Source organism: Numenius arquata, chromosome 10 (assembly GCF_964106895.1).
Source record: "Numenius arquata chromosome 10, bNumArq3.hap1.1, whole genome shotgun sequence".
NCBI classification, from domain to species: domain Eukaryota; kingdom Metazoa; phylum Chordata; class Aves; order Charadriiformes; family Scolopacidae; genus Numenius; species Numenius arquata.
Window position 1 is genome coordinate 37137025 of NC_133585.1, and position 14385 is coordinate 37151409.

The 14385-nt window shown below is 39.2% G+C and overlaps 1 protein-coding gene across 1 annotated transcript in view; it reads left to right on the top strand.

The window, feature by feature from the left end:
* The window catches only part of TNIP3 (TNFAIP3 interacting protein 3), a 51763-nt gene that overhangs the window by 9050 nt on the left and 28328 nt on the right, over positions 1-14385 (top strand). The window contains exons 3-6 of the mRNA XM_074154990.1: positions 428-563; positions 10312-10398; positions 12088-12177; positions 13308-13373. Coding sequence (XP_074011091.1) covers positions 428-563; positions 10312-10398; positions 12088-12177; positions 13308-13373 — 379 coding nt within the window. The remainder of the gene's footprint in view (positions 1-427; positions 564-10311; positions 10399-12087; positions 12178-13307; positions 13374-14385) is intronic.

The following is a 14385-nucleotide window of genomic DNA, read 5'->3' on the forward strand; positions in this document are numbered from 1 at the left end:
CCATCAAAAACCTTTGTGAACTGAGCACCTAGTTTTGGAGTTCAAAACCAATTTAACCCTTTTGATTACATTTTTTGTTAAAGTTGAATTTAAAAGTTTTGAAGCAGCATGTGGGTGGATGGGGTTCAGGGCACATGACAGCCTTCATATAATCCCCAAAAGGGTCAACTTGGATTTTGTAGATTCAAGGTAGTAAAATTCATAAAGACTGCTTGTTTAAATACTTTAGGTGAATTTCTGTCACAGGGGACTTATAGATTGCCTGTGTGACACTGCTGTAGCGCTCTCTGATTGCGTACCAGGGAGGAAAGGAGCAGGAGCTCGGTGCAAGACTACCTTCTGAACGTTGTTATATTGAGAAGACAAATTTACCTTTTCTGCGCTTCAAGTTTACATGTAAAATTTAACATTGCTATTTCTTTCTAAGCAGGTGTGAAAGTGAAGAGCTTGATGTTGAAATAAGGAACCTGATAGAGAAGAATAATACTTACCAGTCGTGTGAGGACCCTGAACCTATTGCCCAAGAGAGTCTGAACAATCAGAGAACTTCATGTTCCCTTAAGGTAAAGGCAGTCTGCTTTTGCAATGTTTATCTGCCAGGAAGGAACATTCAGGGGATGTTCCCTGGGTGACTTGATTATGCATGAAACTTTTTGATTTTTTGAAATGATGCAATGACCTTGCTACACTTTTTTTTTTTTTCTTTTTTTCTGATGCAGCTACTTTCTGTTATGAGGAAAACTGAGTGAGAAGATATGTTTTATAGTGCTTTAAAAGGTCAGCTAAATCCACTGATTGGATATCCAAAGTGCCACCCTCTGTAGCCGGCTGTGCTTGTTGGATAACACATCCACAAAACTAGATACCCCAAGAACACTGACATTTCTTTAGCTAGTTGTGTTTGGTAGTTCTGCTTTAACTGAGGATGAGCAGAGGTGTGGGGGCCAAAAAGCTTTGGGAGTGTCAGCTAGGCTTTTAGATAAATAGGAAGAAAGAAGAAAAATGGTGATTCAAACCCACGCTTCTGTGGTATTACAAACAGAAAATCTTAAGCCACCTGCTGAGATGGTTGCCTTTGCTTGCAGTGAAGCAGCGGTTAACAAGCATGACAGAAACTTGTTCTAGGTTTCCCTCTCAGTTTCCCTCCTCTGCACTGAAATAGCAAGCTGATTTTTATTGTGCAGTAGGAGGACAAAAGGAAACTCCTGTTTTCTGCAAACTGGGAAAGGGAGGAGTGAGAGAAGTGATGAAGCCATGAATGCCATCCACCTGCAAGGGATGACACGCTTACCTGCCTGTGTGACTGCAGTACGGAGAGGGGAGGGAGGGGAAGGGGAAGGAAACCTCTGAAGGCTGTGCCCGGAGGCGTGATGCAGGAAATTGATGAGGAGGTAAAGGAGAGATGACTCTCTTTATGAAATCTGAAATTACACATAGCTCCTTTCACATGTAAACCGCCATCTCCAAAATGACTCATGACCTTAGGGCATGAAACTGAGCTGAGCCTAAGGAGATGCCCCAGGGTCAGACTAGTGGGATTAGAAACAGTGAGAGAGAAGCCACAGGGAGGAATGGGGATTCCCGACCCCAGGGGAGGAATGAGCACGGTGAAACAGAAGTCAGTGCAGAATCAAGTAGCATTGAGCTCTGAAACTACAGCGCAGAACAGCAAGACACAAATGGCTTGTGGAAACACCTGGTCCCCCATGTTAGCCTTCCTCCGATGGAAGGAGATGTAGGAAAGGATCTGGTAGATATGGGGAAGAAAAAGAATGCGCTCACCTCAGTGGTTTCTGTGGTGTGCTTCAGTGCTTCACGAATACCGAGACGGCATTTCATCTGCAGTGCTTTTATGCTTTTTGCATTTATAGCACTGTTTGCCCTTGAAAGATTCATGTGTGTGGTTTTCATAGCTTAAAGGAGGAAGTTTTATGGTGTTTCTGCAGTCAAAGTACACTAGCTATTTTTTATTTATACTTCTAAGTCAAACAGCTTTTCACTTGGCTAGTTATTGACTTGGACTTCACATGAGTGACAGCTTGACAGTTGTGATGATAAGCTCCAACAAGCTCAGTATAAGATGTTAGGAGTACATGTATCAGACTGTGTGTTTTGGAAAATGACGTAATATTTTTAACAAACCTACTATACTTTCAATTACAAAGCTGATAAAATCATATTAAAAATACCCCCAAAAATCAGTTTGTGATATGAAATGCTGATTTAGACTTAAAATGAGGGGGAAATTCTGTATTTAGGAAACTGAAAAAAGTTAATAATGAAGCAAAAGTGTACCCTTCCCTATAGTGTTGGTCATTCATCAGAAAGTTCTTTGGCAGAGCCAGCAAGCCATTTTTATTCTGTAACTTTTTTTTTTCTGGAGTGAAGAATGTAAATTGCACACTGCAAAATGGCATTTCTTTCTGAGCTTTAATCACTTTCAAGACTGTTATCTCAAAATGTCTGTAAATAAATTCCCTTTTTCACCAGGATTTTTTTTCCATAAAAGTATATAATATTATTGTGGTTTTACAGGCAAATATTTGAGAGAGAGAAAATGTAGTTCTGCAGAATGAGCTAATTCTGAGTGCATCCCGTGATTCCTTTATCTGTAGGACTTTAACTGCAGCTTTTCATGATCATAGAATCATAGAATAGTTTAGGTTGGAAGGGACCTTAAAGATCATCGAGTTCCAACCCCCCTGCCATGGGCAGGGACACCTCCCACTAGACCAGGTTGCTGGTCTCTGCTCCTGGAGAAGGAAAAGAGGCAGGAGATTACAGAAGAACATCTTTACAGGCAGATCACAGCGATTAGAGCCTGTTGGTGTACTCAGGTCCCTGACACCTACATACGGTTTATTGGTCTAATACAAGGGATGTTAGTGCCTTTGTCTCTGTATGTAGTTTGTCTAGGTGAGCAAACAGACAGGGGTTAAGCTGAAATGAGAGGTGAGACGTTCATGTGGCATCTTTACTTTACACTGATTTAAGCTCTTCTCAGTTTGTTGAAATGTGTTCGCTTTTGCAAGAGCCATTGACCAAAAAGGGAAAACATACAATGAAATCTTTTACTGATTAGAACAATTAATAATTTCAAGTTCACAATTACTGATGTATTCCCCTTGTCTTCTGTAACATCACTTACTGCTGCGATGTGCAGCAAAAGTTTATGTGAATGAGAAGGATTCCAAGCTCCAGTCCCATAGAGGCTGTAATCTGTGAAAACGCTTGTCCTCAGAATGTGCCTCAGGAAGGAAAGAGTTCCTTGTTCGTTCTGTCTTCTACAGAGGAGGAAACTGAAGGCCAAAAGGATCAAGAAATTTGCCATTTTAATATAAGGAATCAAAGAAACATATTTCTTACCTCACAAAAAGGCAGCTTACTTTTTCAAACTTAAATATGAAGCTGATTACATTTAACTGGAATAAGGTAGACTAAATACTGTGCTTAAAAATATAAATATTACTAAAAAGTACTCATGCGGAGTGTTTTCAGTATGTTTAGGGCTTCATCAAGATTTTACACACAAGAAGGATGTTTCCTAGGGGAGGTGAGGACCATTAAAAGTATTGAATAGGAAGGGAAGAATAGCAACTAAAATAATTAGTTTTCTACATCTTGCTCTGATTTTATCTGGTTCCCACATATTAAGGCACACATTTTCATCTGCACATATTTTTCTGTCAGAGTGAGTACGTAACCGAACAGCACAAAAGGTTGATGCTGACATACATACTTAAGCGTGCTACTTTCTAGCACACTTCTCTAGCACACGTGGACCAGGTTTAGACAGGAAGAGGTAGATTCTTCTTCTGATTTAAGAGATGATTTTATTCTTCAGCTAAAATCCCTTGGTTTTTTACCATTTCACCATATGCACCAGAATAGGAAAAGGGGTTGCAATGGATATTGTAGCAAGCACTGCTGGCATGATAACAGCTTCAGAAATAAAGCCAAAAGCAAAGCTCAACCAAAATGTAAGCAAACAGAAGCCTCCCTAGAAGCCACCAAATTTTAATTTAAGTAATATCAGAGTAAATCTGGCTCCTACAATTCTGCGACTGAATGGCACAATAAATGAAAACAACAAACCCTAAAAAACCTCACAAAAAAGAAAGATGATTTTACCATTTTATCATCATCAAGGAAAGGCTCAGTTTTGCTTAAACCAAAGATTTTAATGGTTCTTGGTTTCACTGCAGTTACTGAACAGATGGAATTTTCAGAAGCGATGAGTGGCTTTCATTATCTTAATTTGTGAGTGCCTATTTTGTAATACTGTAACAGAAGCCTTTCCCAGAATAAAGATCCAGAACTCTGAAAATGAGAACTTTTATGTTCTTGTGGTGCTGATGCTTGTGAGAGGATGCAGTGTTGGCCACAGATCCAAGGCTTTGATTTTTCTCCCATTGCAAGCTTCCCAAAGATGGCTAAAAGGCTTTTACACTTCTACACTCAGAAAGATCAGGTCTTCCTAGAATACAAACTAAAATAATTCTCATTTTTAAACAGGGAAAAAAGCCACCCAACCTCAAAGCTTCTACTAATAGAAATTACAGAATATCATAGAAATAGAATAGAAGTTAATAAAAGGCTTCTAAGCAGTTCAGCCCACTTTGCAGGTGGGCTTCTATGCTGCTGCTTGTGAGTTAAATCATTGCGTTTCTGAGGGACAGCAAATCCTGGCTAGTCCTTCGCATTTGCTTCTTAGGAAGCTTTTTGCATACGTGGTAGCTGACTGTCTTATTGCTGCTCCTCGCAGCAGTCTGTCTACAGGATCTTCTGGCTCCCAGCTCTCTGTCAGGTGTTCCTGGCAGCCACACTCCAAAGTACCTGAAACTTTTTCCCTGAGTGTGCTCAAACTGATGGCCATAAAAGAGGGTGTTTCCCCCTTCACCCCAGTCTTTAAAGTAATAAAAGACAGCTGTGAACAAAAATGAAAGATAAAACTGGTACCATCTGTCATAATGATCAGAGCTGCCTGAAGGGTTTTGAAAAACACATGGCCAATTCTCTTCTGTCACCATTGCCTGTAGCATGGACAAAAATCAGAAATGCCAAGGATAATGATTCATAGGCTAAGTATGTGAATATGACTGGGGAGAAAAAAAGGAATGTGAAGAGTAGGAGAAAGTTGGGTAAAGGTCTTACTAAGAATTCGTACTGATTAAGAGAATTTAAATGTTTTATGTTTCACAGACATGACAGAAGGTTTCAGACGATTAGTTAAACTTCAAGGTGCAGGTTTGATCACTATAATATTTTTTTAATGCATTTAATCATGTCTGGATCAGTCACCGTAAAAGAGAGCAGTGAAAGCCAAGGAACTGAAGGGCTCATGTGGACATTAAGGAAGCATTTTTGTAATACACAGTGAAAAGAAATTATCAACCAGTCTTCTAGGAGGAGCCAGATCTGATCAGCTCTCCAGAGACAGAAAGTGATCATTCTTGTCATATTAACTTCATTTTCTTAAGCTACCAAACTTCACTTACTCTTCTGGAGAGCAGACACTACTCTCTTTCTGTCCTTTGTTTTCCGCGTTTACTTGAACTATACTCAAATGTAAAAGAAAGTTGCCCACCAGCAGGAGTAATGACGTTTTGTTTCCTTGTTTGGGATGGACAGAAGGAACATGTGAAGGAAGTAACTTTCTGGAGAGAGAGTGGAAGTAGAAGTAAGGGATTAGAAATGGATGAAAAGAAAGTGTAAGTTACTTATGCTCTTGCTCTAAAATGTGGGATGGACCCCAGGTAGACAAAGGCCCATATGTCTGTGTATTTCAGGGAGACTATAAAAAGTAACACAACTCTGTCCACTGCAGAATATGATATGGTTTTACATGTGTTTATGGAGAAGTCAGAGGCAGTTACCCTGTAAGAGGTTGCCAAGTTTGTATTTCTCCACTCAGAGACTCTTCCCTGCAGTCTGTTTTCTCATGCTTTTTTTTTTTAATTGTAACCAGTAAATGCCATGACACGGACTGACCTCTTCATTTAAAGAGGAAGAGATGAAATAATCAGGGAAATTAAGGTTCATGCAAGCATTAGATTGGCATTTATAAAACTTGCTCACCAGTTTGCCACTGCTGTTACACCACATTTAGCAAGTCTTGATTTTGCGTGTTAGCAACACGCCACAGTAAAATTTGATATTTTTTTTTGTTGTTGTTGTCTGTGGCAAGAAGTGACAACCGAGCAAACATACACTGCCTTACCTTTGGACAACACTGCTAAGTCTGTGTTTTCTTCAAAATTTACTTTCCTGTTTTTTTGTGCAAACCTGTTCATGCTTTAGACACCCTTTTCAGCTGTCGTTTTTGCTTCCTGTGAAGCTTCCTGTGACTGTGTAGCACTAGGACAAATTTTCCTCCAAAATCTTTAACTGGTCTGGTTGTGTTTTGCAAGCAGGAAAATTTTAACAGCTCTTTGAAAGTTTGCTTGGATCTGTAAACAGTTTTTTAGATTTGCGACTGCATTTATAGTCTGGTCTTCAACTAGAATTCTCCAGGCAATTTGACACTGCATAATTTATTCAATAGCTTCGAACCTAATATAAATGCCTTAAAATATTTTTTTTTTTTGACTTCTGAAGTCTGATAGTTGTAAAAAAGAGTTCTTTCGAGGATTTTTATATATCTTAGAATTCTAAAGTGCTGTTATACAACTAAGTTTTCCTTCATTGTGTAGCAGTAGACTGATAAACAAATGTAGTGTCTCTGTCTCTGCAATACCAAAGAAAATGAATGCTGTCATCTTGTCTTTCTTTTCAGTGATATTCACTATTTTCACAGAGAGAGACAACAATTCTGCTTCAACTTCTCCCAGTTTTTGTTGGAAGATTGCCACCACCTCTGAAGAGCTTGAGCTTTTCTTCCCTACTCATTGACATTTCTTCTATTCATATAGATTTCAGACATACTCTTCTCATTTCAGTACCTTGTACTGTTCTTATGTGGCAATCAGTATAGAAAAGCGTTCTTGAGGGAAGGGACAAGGAACCTGTCCCCCACCAAGCTGCTCACACAGCTGAACAGCACCATTGTTCTTGAGCTGTATTTCCTATCAAACGTCTTAAAAGGAATTTTACTTTAGGCACTGTGCTAAAGGGCATCAGCATTATCCATATGAATACTAAGCTTGCCTACCTAGACACTGAGAAGCACTTAATGTCATTTCTATTTTGTCAGATTTTGTATAAAATCCCTGTAGTGAAAAGCAACAGCTAAAAGGGTGCAAGAAAATTCAGCACTGTTTTTAACGTGTATAGTTAAGGTGGAAGGCCAGTAACAAAGTTAAGAGCTTCCACACAGGCGTGCATAGCTCAGAACTTATTGATTGTTAGCAGAGAACAATATGTCTTTCAAACAAGACAGTAATGTTAGGTAAAAAATTTGCCCAATGAATGAGGCCAGTATAAATTGTGTTCACTGGTGGTGCCAAACTGCATGCAAACAACAGCTATTTCAGAAAACCTTGACTTAAAACTCTTATGTATAGCCCTAGTGTGGGAAAGGACAATGGCTGTTGCTGCTCAGTCACCATGGTAGGCTCACAGAGAGTGAAAATGGACAAATGTGCAGGTCAGTTTCTTGTGGAAAAGGGGAGATGTGAAGACGCTGTTGCTGTTCCACTCTCTACTCTTCCAAGAGCTTCACCTTTTCCCCCAGGTCTCCCCAGCTCCCGCAGAGCATCATGAAGGTTGGGAGGGAAAGAGTGGAAAGGAACAGTGTTGGTATTTTATAGTCAGAGACAGACTCTGTTTCCATAAATTTAGAATCATAGAATAGTTTAGGTTGGAAGGGACCTTAAAGATCATCGAGTTCCAACCCCCCTGCCGTGGGCAGGGACACCTCCCACTAGACCAGGATGCTCAAAGCCCCATCCAGCCTGGCCTTGAACACCTCCAGGGATGGGGCATCCACAACTTCTCTGGGCAACCTGTTCCAGCGTCTCACCATCCTCACAGTAAAGAATTTCTTCCTGATATCTAATCTAAATCTCACCTCTTTCAGTTTAAAACCATTACCCCTCGTCCGATCGCTCCACTCCCTGATAAAGAGTCCCTCCCCATCTTTCCTGTAGGCCCCCTTCAGGTCCTGGAAGGCGCTATAAGGTCTCCCCGGAGACCTTCTCTTCTCTGGGTTGATATAATCTATAGGACTGTAGCAGGACATTGTGAGAAGACGATAGATAATTACTGTTCATGTCACTTGTGCCTAGTGACAGTACTCTCTGCTTCAGAAGCTGACTCTGGACTCTTCATGTGCCCTAACTTCAGCACAGTCAGAACACACAATTATGCAGTGACAGCCTGCTAATGGATGCTGCAGACATGGCTGTGACAGATGGACAGACTGTGGGTGAAAGGAGACATCACCATTCTCTGATCGGACACTAACATCTGGATGACCTTTAACATTGAGTTGGCCTGTTTCCCTGTGTGTATAATAGGGTTATTGCCTACTTCCACGAAGAGCTCGGAAGTCATTAGGCATAAGCTTTGATTTGATATACACTTTTAATAATGTTATAATGCTTGGTCTCATTTTTAAAATGTATGTTGCTTCCTCTTCCTTCTCCACTATGGGGATTTTTGTGGTTTAACTATTACTACATTCTCTCAGGTAGCGTGCTATGTTTATTCATTTTAGAAGTCGGCCTGCTCGCATGTCTGTTTCCCAGAGGATGGCCTTCCTATTTCACTCAGCCTTGCTTTGGTGGTACAGAGGCTTACTTTATTTCATTGCCTGACAGTTACTGGCTCATATTTTTTGCAATATATTAATTGCTACAGAAATGTCAAGAAATGCAATTGTGGAAATTGCTGCTGCATTACCAGCCAGTAGTTCTTCCTTCTTTAAACCAATGCTGTACGTGGGAGGAATATGCTCAAAGACTAGTTTTGGTATAGGTACAGATGAAATTATTTTATTTTTGATGGGTTGGATGACTCCTGTGTAGAATGTAAAATGTCTTTATTAAAATAATATTTGTTTTTTAATTTCTCTCTGTATACACCACGAATTTTCCAGCCACTCCATAAATCAGGAAAAAATAAAAAAGAACATCAGGCTAGGTAGGATATATTTGATATGCAAATATTATAAAATAGTAGCTTTCTTCCAAATTGGATTTTGTATCTTGCAAAAGAGGAGTTGCTTAGTCACACATTATGAATCAGAGATCTGGAATGTGGCCGTTAAATTCCAGCATTTCCCAGGATTACTTTACTTTGTCTAAATCCTTTTTTGGAAATTGAAAGAACTCCCACAGAGTTATATTATTTTATGTCAAATTTCACAGGCTAGCTTTCATTCCCTTCCTTGAAAAGGAAATAAGCAACCTCTGTCCCCACTGAAAAAGCCTCAGATCCAGGCATCTTTCCACAATAAGGAAAAAGATTTTTCTTTCACGCTTCCTTCTCAAATCCGTCATTATTCAGAATTCCAAAACTGAATACAACAACACTTTGCACTTTTCTGTTTCATCCTGACTTTGCATGTGAAGTCTGTAGAAGCCTTTTCTTTATTAATCTTTCCTGACATTTTAACTTGGTAAGTTTAACTTCTTTTTCCAAATGGAAAACTAAGACACAAGTTTGAAGTATTGGGTACATTGAGTACTCAAGTGAAGACTTGAGTAGCTTGAAGCTAGATCCATGCTTGCATAAAGTAAGTACTAGAACTGCAAATATGATGTCCTTAGGAGAAGAATAATACCACCTGTCATTCTTCATCTCTGTGCAGCTTTTCTTCAGGGAAAGTAAATCAAATTTCCAATTGTGGTTTTCCCCTAAACAGCTAGGGGTTTGTATAGGTGTGCTCTTCCCCATAGCTGTTAGCAGACTTGGCTATTACTCCTTTGTAAGCATGACTCACTAATTTTTCAATCGTGATAGTTCACACTGTCGTAGTGTCTCTTAATACTTGTCATACTTACGTAAGTCCTTTTTTACAGTTGGGAGCAGGGATAGAAAACCCTGTTCTCTTATTTACTGAAAAAACATACCCTTCCTTCCCTTACACATGCAACTTCCTCTCTCGGGGCCAGTTGACTGTTACTTACATGCACACTAAGCAGAGTACTGCCTTGCCCGGTATATTAGTCACAGGCAGTGTGCTTCAACCCTTCTGGGAAGCCCCAGACAGGAAGAAGGAAAAGGTTAAAAATCAAAATTCCACCCCTTATTTCTGAACCTCAGCTGCTTCCACAGGCAGCACTAGTGGGTCTTGTGGGTCTTAATGCAAGTCTCCTGCTCCTTTGGTCACCATAAAATACCTGTTTCGTTGCTCTTCTTCTTCCGAAGACCCGTAGTGAAACAAATGCTCAAGGCCGCCTTGGATGCACATGGGTAGGTGTGAGTGACATGGAAGCCCCAGCAGACCCACTAGAAGTAAGTGACTGTTTTGGCCCTCCTTTGAAGTGCTGTCGATTAATAGGATCGACTTGAGCTGGTGCAGGTATTATGCATGTTGCTTTGTAGATTGGCAACTATGGGCTTGTTTTTGTGTTCCAGTAGATTTGTCTGAATGATTTACGCTGTTGAATTGAATTGTTTTTAGAATCTAGGCTTTAGGCATGTATTTAAGAGCATATTTAAGAGTCCTATTAAAATGAATAAGACAACTTACAAATCTAACTACTAGAAGGAAATACTAGAAATGTTTTTGGATAGAAAAATATTGAAATATATTGAAAGAAAACCTGCCATATTGTTTGGGTTTTGGGTTTTTTTTTTCCCCAGAAAAGTATCTGGTCAATTTAATTTGTTATACAAAGGGCAGAAAGTGGTTCATTTTAGTTACCCAACAACTTCTGTGAGCTGTATTCGGGCCAGTTGGTGCCAAGCGTGTATATAGTAGTTAGATTTGTAAGTTGTCTTATTCACTTTAATAGGACTCTTAAATATGCTCTTCAAACATGCCTAAGGCCTAGATTCAAAAAACAATTCAATACATGAATAACTCCATTGACTGCCAGGTAATTGCTTCAGATACTTTAAGTTAAACATGATGAACTTCTACGAGAAGAGGGGATTAAGTGTTTTCTGGCATGGAAGTCAAGTGCTCCACATTAGAGCTCAGCAGGACTGGCTATGGGGCAAATACGTAGTCAGGATTTTGCCTGTGGAAAGACACAACAAAACTATACTTTAAGCTTCTTCTTTGATATTTGGCATGAAATTTTCTAGCTGAAAAAAAAAAAAAGAGAATTTATTTCAGGGGATTAAAGACCTTAGGAGTGCTCACACTTTTATCCTAGTTTCTCATACATTGGTTGAGAATTTAGGGAGCAAAAATATCCTGAGTAGGTATCCAAACATAGTATGTTTTATTTTTATGAGCATGTATCTTTTTTCCAGTACAGTTCTCTTGATACATATATATATGTATATATATCTAATAGATCACATTTGTTTTCATGGCAATGCATAGAAACTTCTTGGAAATTATGATATATGACATTGTCATTATAAAAAAGAGGATTTAGCTGCTGTTGTCCTGCATGGGCAAAACTCCACACTTTAAAAAAATAAAATGGAACAATTGCAGACTGATTTCCTAATTTCTCCAAATTGCCTATTCATTTTTTGTATTGCTTGTTTTGAACCCATTGTTCTCTAAAGTTTATTGTCTTGGGCCTGCAAGCACTTACCAGGGGCAATATTACTAATTATTCTAGTTCTTGTAAATGAAGGGAATTACTTACGCCCACTTCAACTTACACTCAACTTTTGTGGCTTGTACTACTTGTTTGTACTACCATCTGTAAGATAATTAAAATCCTATTTTGTGTTCTATGTCTCAGATGTTACAAATAGACATAATTTTGTTTATTTCAGTGTCCTTTTGCATAATGCTTCAACTAAAACACAGGCTAAGCAGGGTTAAAGCAGATGTATGCTTCAGCGTCTGCTATCAGCAGGTGTAAAGGTACTAAAATACAAATGCAATGTAAGAAAATGTTGCTGTTTCAATTTCTTTATGTGCATGTGGCATAGTGGATGGGAGCTCTATATGACAATCTTGACTTGAAGAGAGGATGCTGAAAGCATTCATTTTTGAACATTTCTTTTCTCCAGTCAAGGCACATATTACTGACTGAAAAGAGCACTATGTCAGCCAGTTCTCTGGAACAACAGATCCTCTCACTGGAAAGACAGAAACGAGAGGTAATCTTAAGTTTACCCTTAACCTTTACAGATATAACCTCTAAGACAGACATTCCAATATTGCTAATATGCTCAGGGCAGGAAATCACTGAATGTGTTATCTCTGTTACTTACACTGTGTTTATGCTGCAATTGGTTTTGCCCACATGTCCAGCAAGACCTATATTTTTCCTGTGGGAATCTCATCCTGTCCTCTTGTGAGACAATTTCTACATGGAGACTTTCTGCTTCGCATTTTTTCACAGCACAAAGAGTGCAAGCACTTAAAATTGTGTTTCAATTAGTTCCTATAGTCCTACTTCTCTCTACCAAGATAGGCAGAATTATATTTGGAGAACTGCTCCTAAAAACAAATTATGACTTATTGTAATGTGGATATGAATCTAGAAGAGGAGAGATTTATACAGGACAAAGGGCAATTTTTCTTAATGATGACTATTGTTAAGACCAAGGAACCACTGTGAGTAGTAGCCAGTGGTGTCTTGGTCACAGACAGGAACAAACTAGAAGCCCTTCTTTTGCTGAGTGTCCTAAAGAGTGGCCCTATACCCTACAAAGCAAAATGCTTCAGAGGGATGTATTTGGCTTTCTCCAATAGAAATGCACACATGCTGACTTCTCTCCTACCGCTTATGTGTGTGGTGTTAGCCAGTCTTCCCATCTTGCATGTGTATGCTTGCTCGGTTTAGAGGTACTGAGAAAGGCAAGCGAGGTTTGCACCCAGTAGTAATTGCGGTCAATAGGAGTCTTCATTTGTTTGAAGTCAGGGGCCTTCTGGTTGGAAGTATGTTTATGTAACTTAAAGCAAACTAAAAAGTCCTTAGCCATTCAGGAGTTGCAACGTGGGATTTGTAAAGTGTTGGAAATGATTCACCTGTAGCTTATTGTGTATTTGCATGTGTCCTGAATGTTACTTTCTGAACGTTCATGTCCTTTAACTGAAATACCAAAGCACTGGCGAACTGGCCATAACTTGCCAAATCTTAAACTTGCTTTTTGTGAAATGAACTGGCCAGATAATGAGGAGGTTGTGAACACTCATAGCTGGAGGATTAGAATGCCAGTCTATTTTTTATTTATTGACAATGTCGAAATAAGGGTTATTTACTATGACTTCCTGATAATTACAGCTTCTGGAGGTGAACAAGCAATGGGATCATCAATTTAGACGTATGAAACAGCTTTATGAAAAACAGGTAACAATGTTGACTACTTCTATTGGAATATGGATGCCAACTGCTGATATTTAAGTTTGTGCTTAAATGCCAAGCAGCCGTGGCTATAATAAATATCTTAGAGGGAAAAGGCATAATGTTTACTTTGTCTTTAGCTCACAAATTAAAAAAGCTTCATCACAGTAAAGTAAAGCTAATGTGCGTTCAGTCTTCATTAAAACAAAATAAACAGAGAAGCAGGGCATCTCTAAAATAGTAGGGACCAAGGTGGATGTGACAACAGAGATCTTAATGCCCTCCACAAGGTAGTGAAAGTTGCTCACGCTTCCAAGCAATTAACTGAAAATCAGCCTGCAGAACCCGGTATGCCCAGCCACCGACCCACATCATCACGTATCTATTGGTTCTTGTCCCATCTCTTGTGGCTGGCTTGTGAAACCTGGAAGCACACTGAGACCCCTTGTAATGGGGGAGCTCTCAGCTAAATTGCCCATGAATGCTGCCTTCCATAAGCAGAGAGACTTTTTTGCTTTTGAGAAACTGCTCTGTACAAAATCTCTTCATTAAAAAAGTAAATTGTAAATAAATACTTTTTATTTCCATGTTTGACAAGATCCCATTGGCATGGCTTTCACTCCTGCTTGTGACTGTGTGACATCTTTGCTTCACTTTGCCTAGTAAAACTGGCTGCTTACAATTTTTCCTGGTATTCCAAAACCCAAGTTGATTCTAACACTTCTTATCTCCCGTTTCCTTCTATGAAAAGGAAGTTTGCAGAATGACTTTGTGTTTCTTAGGAAAATTTTCTCTCTAATGTTTTCCAGTAAGATTTACTGAGATGTGGATAATTTGATTTTTTTTTTCTTTCCCCAAAGAGAAGAGGAGTTTAAATGGCTCTCATTCATTTAATATGGGACCCTTTTATGCTTCTCGCTAGATCATTTGGATGTGTACCACTGCAGAGGGAGTCCGAATTGCAAAAGCAAGAAAAAAGGAAAAAAACATTAAAATGTAAAATCTATTTGGAGGGACA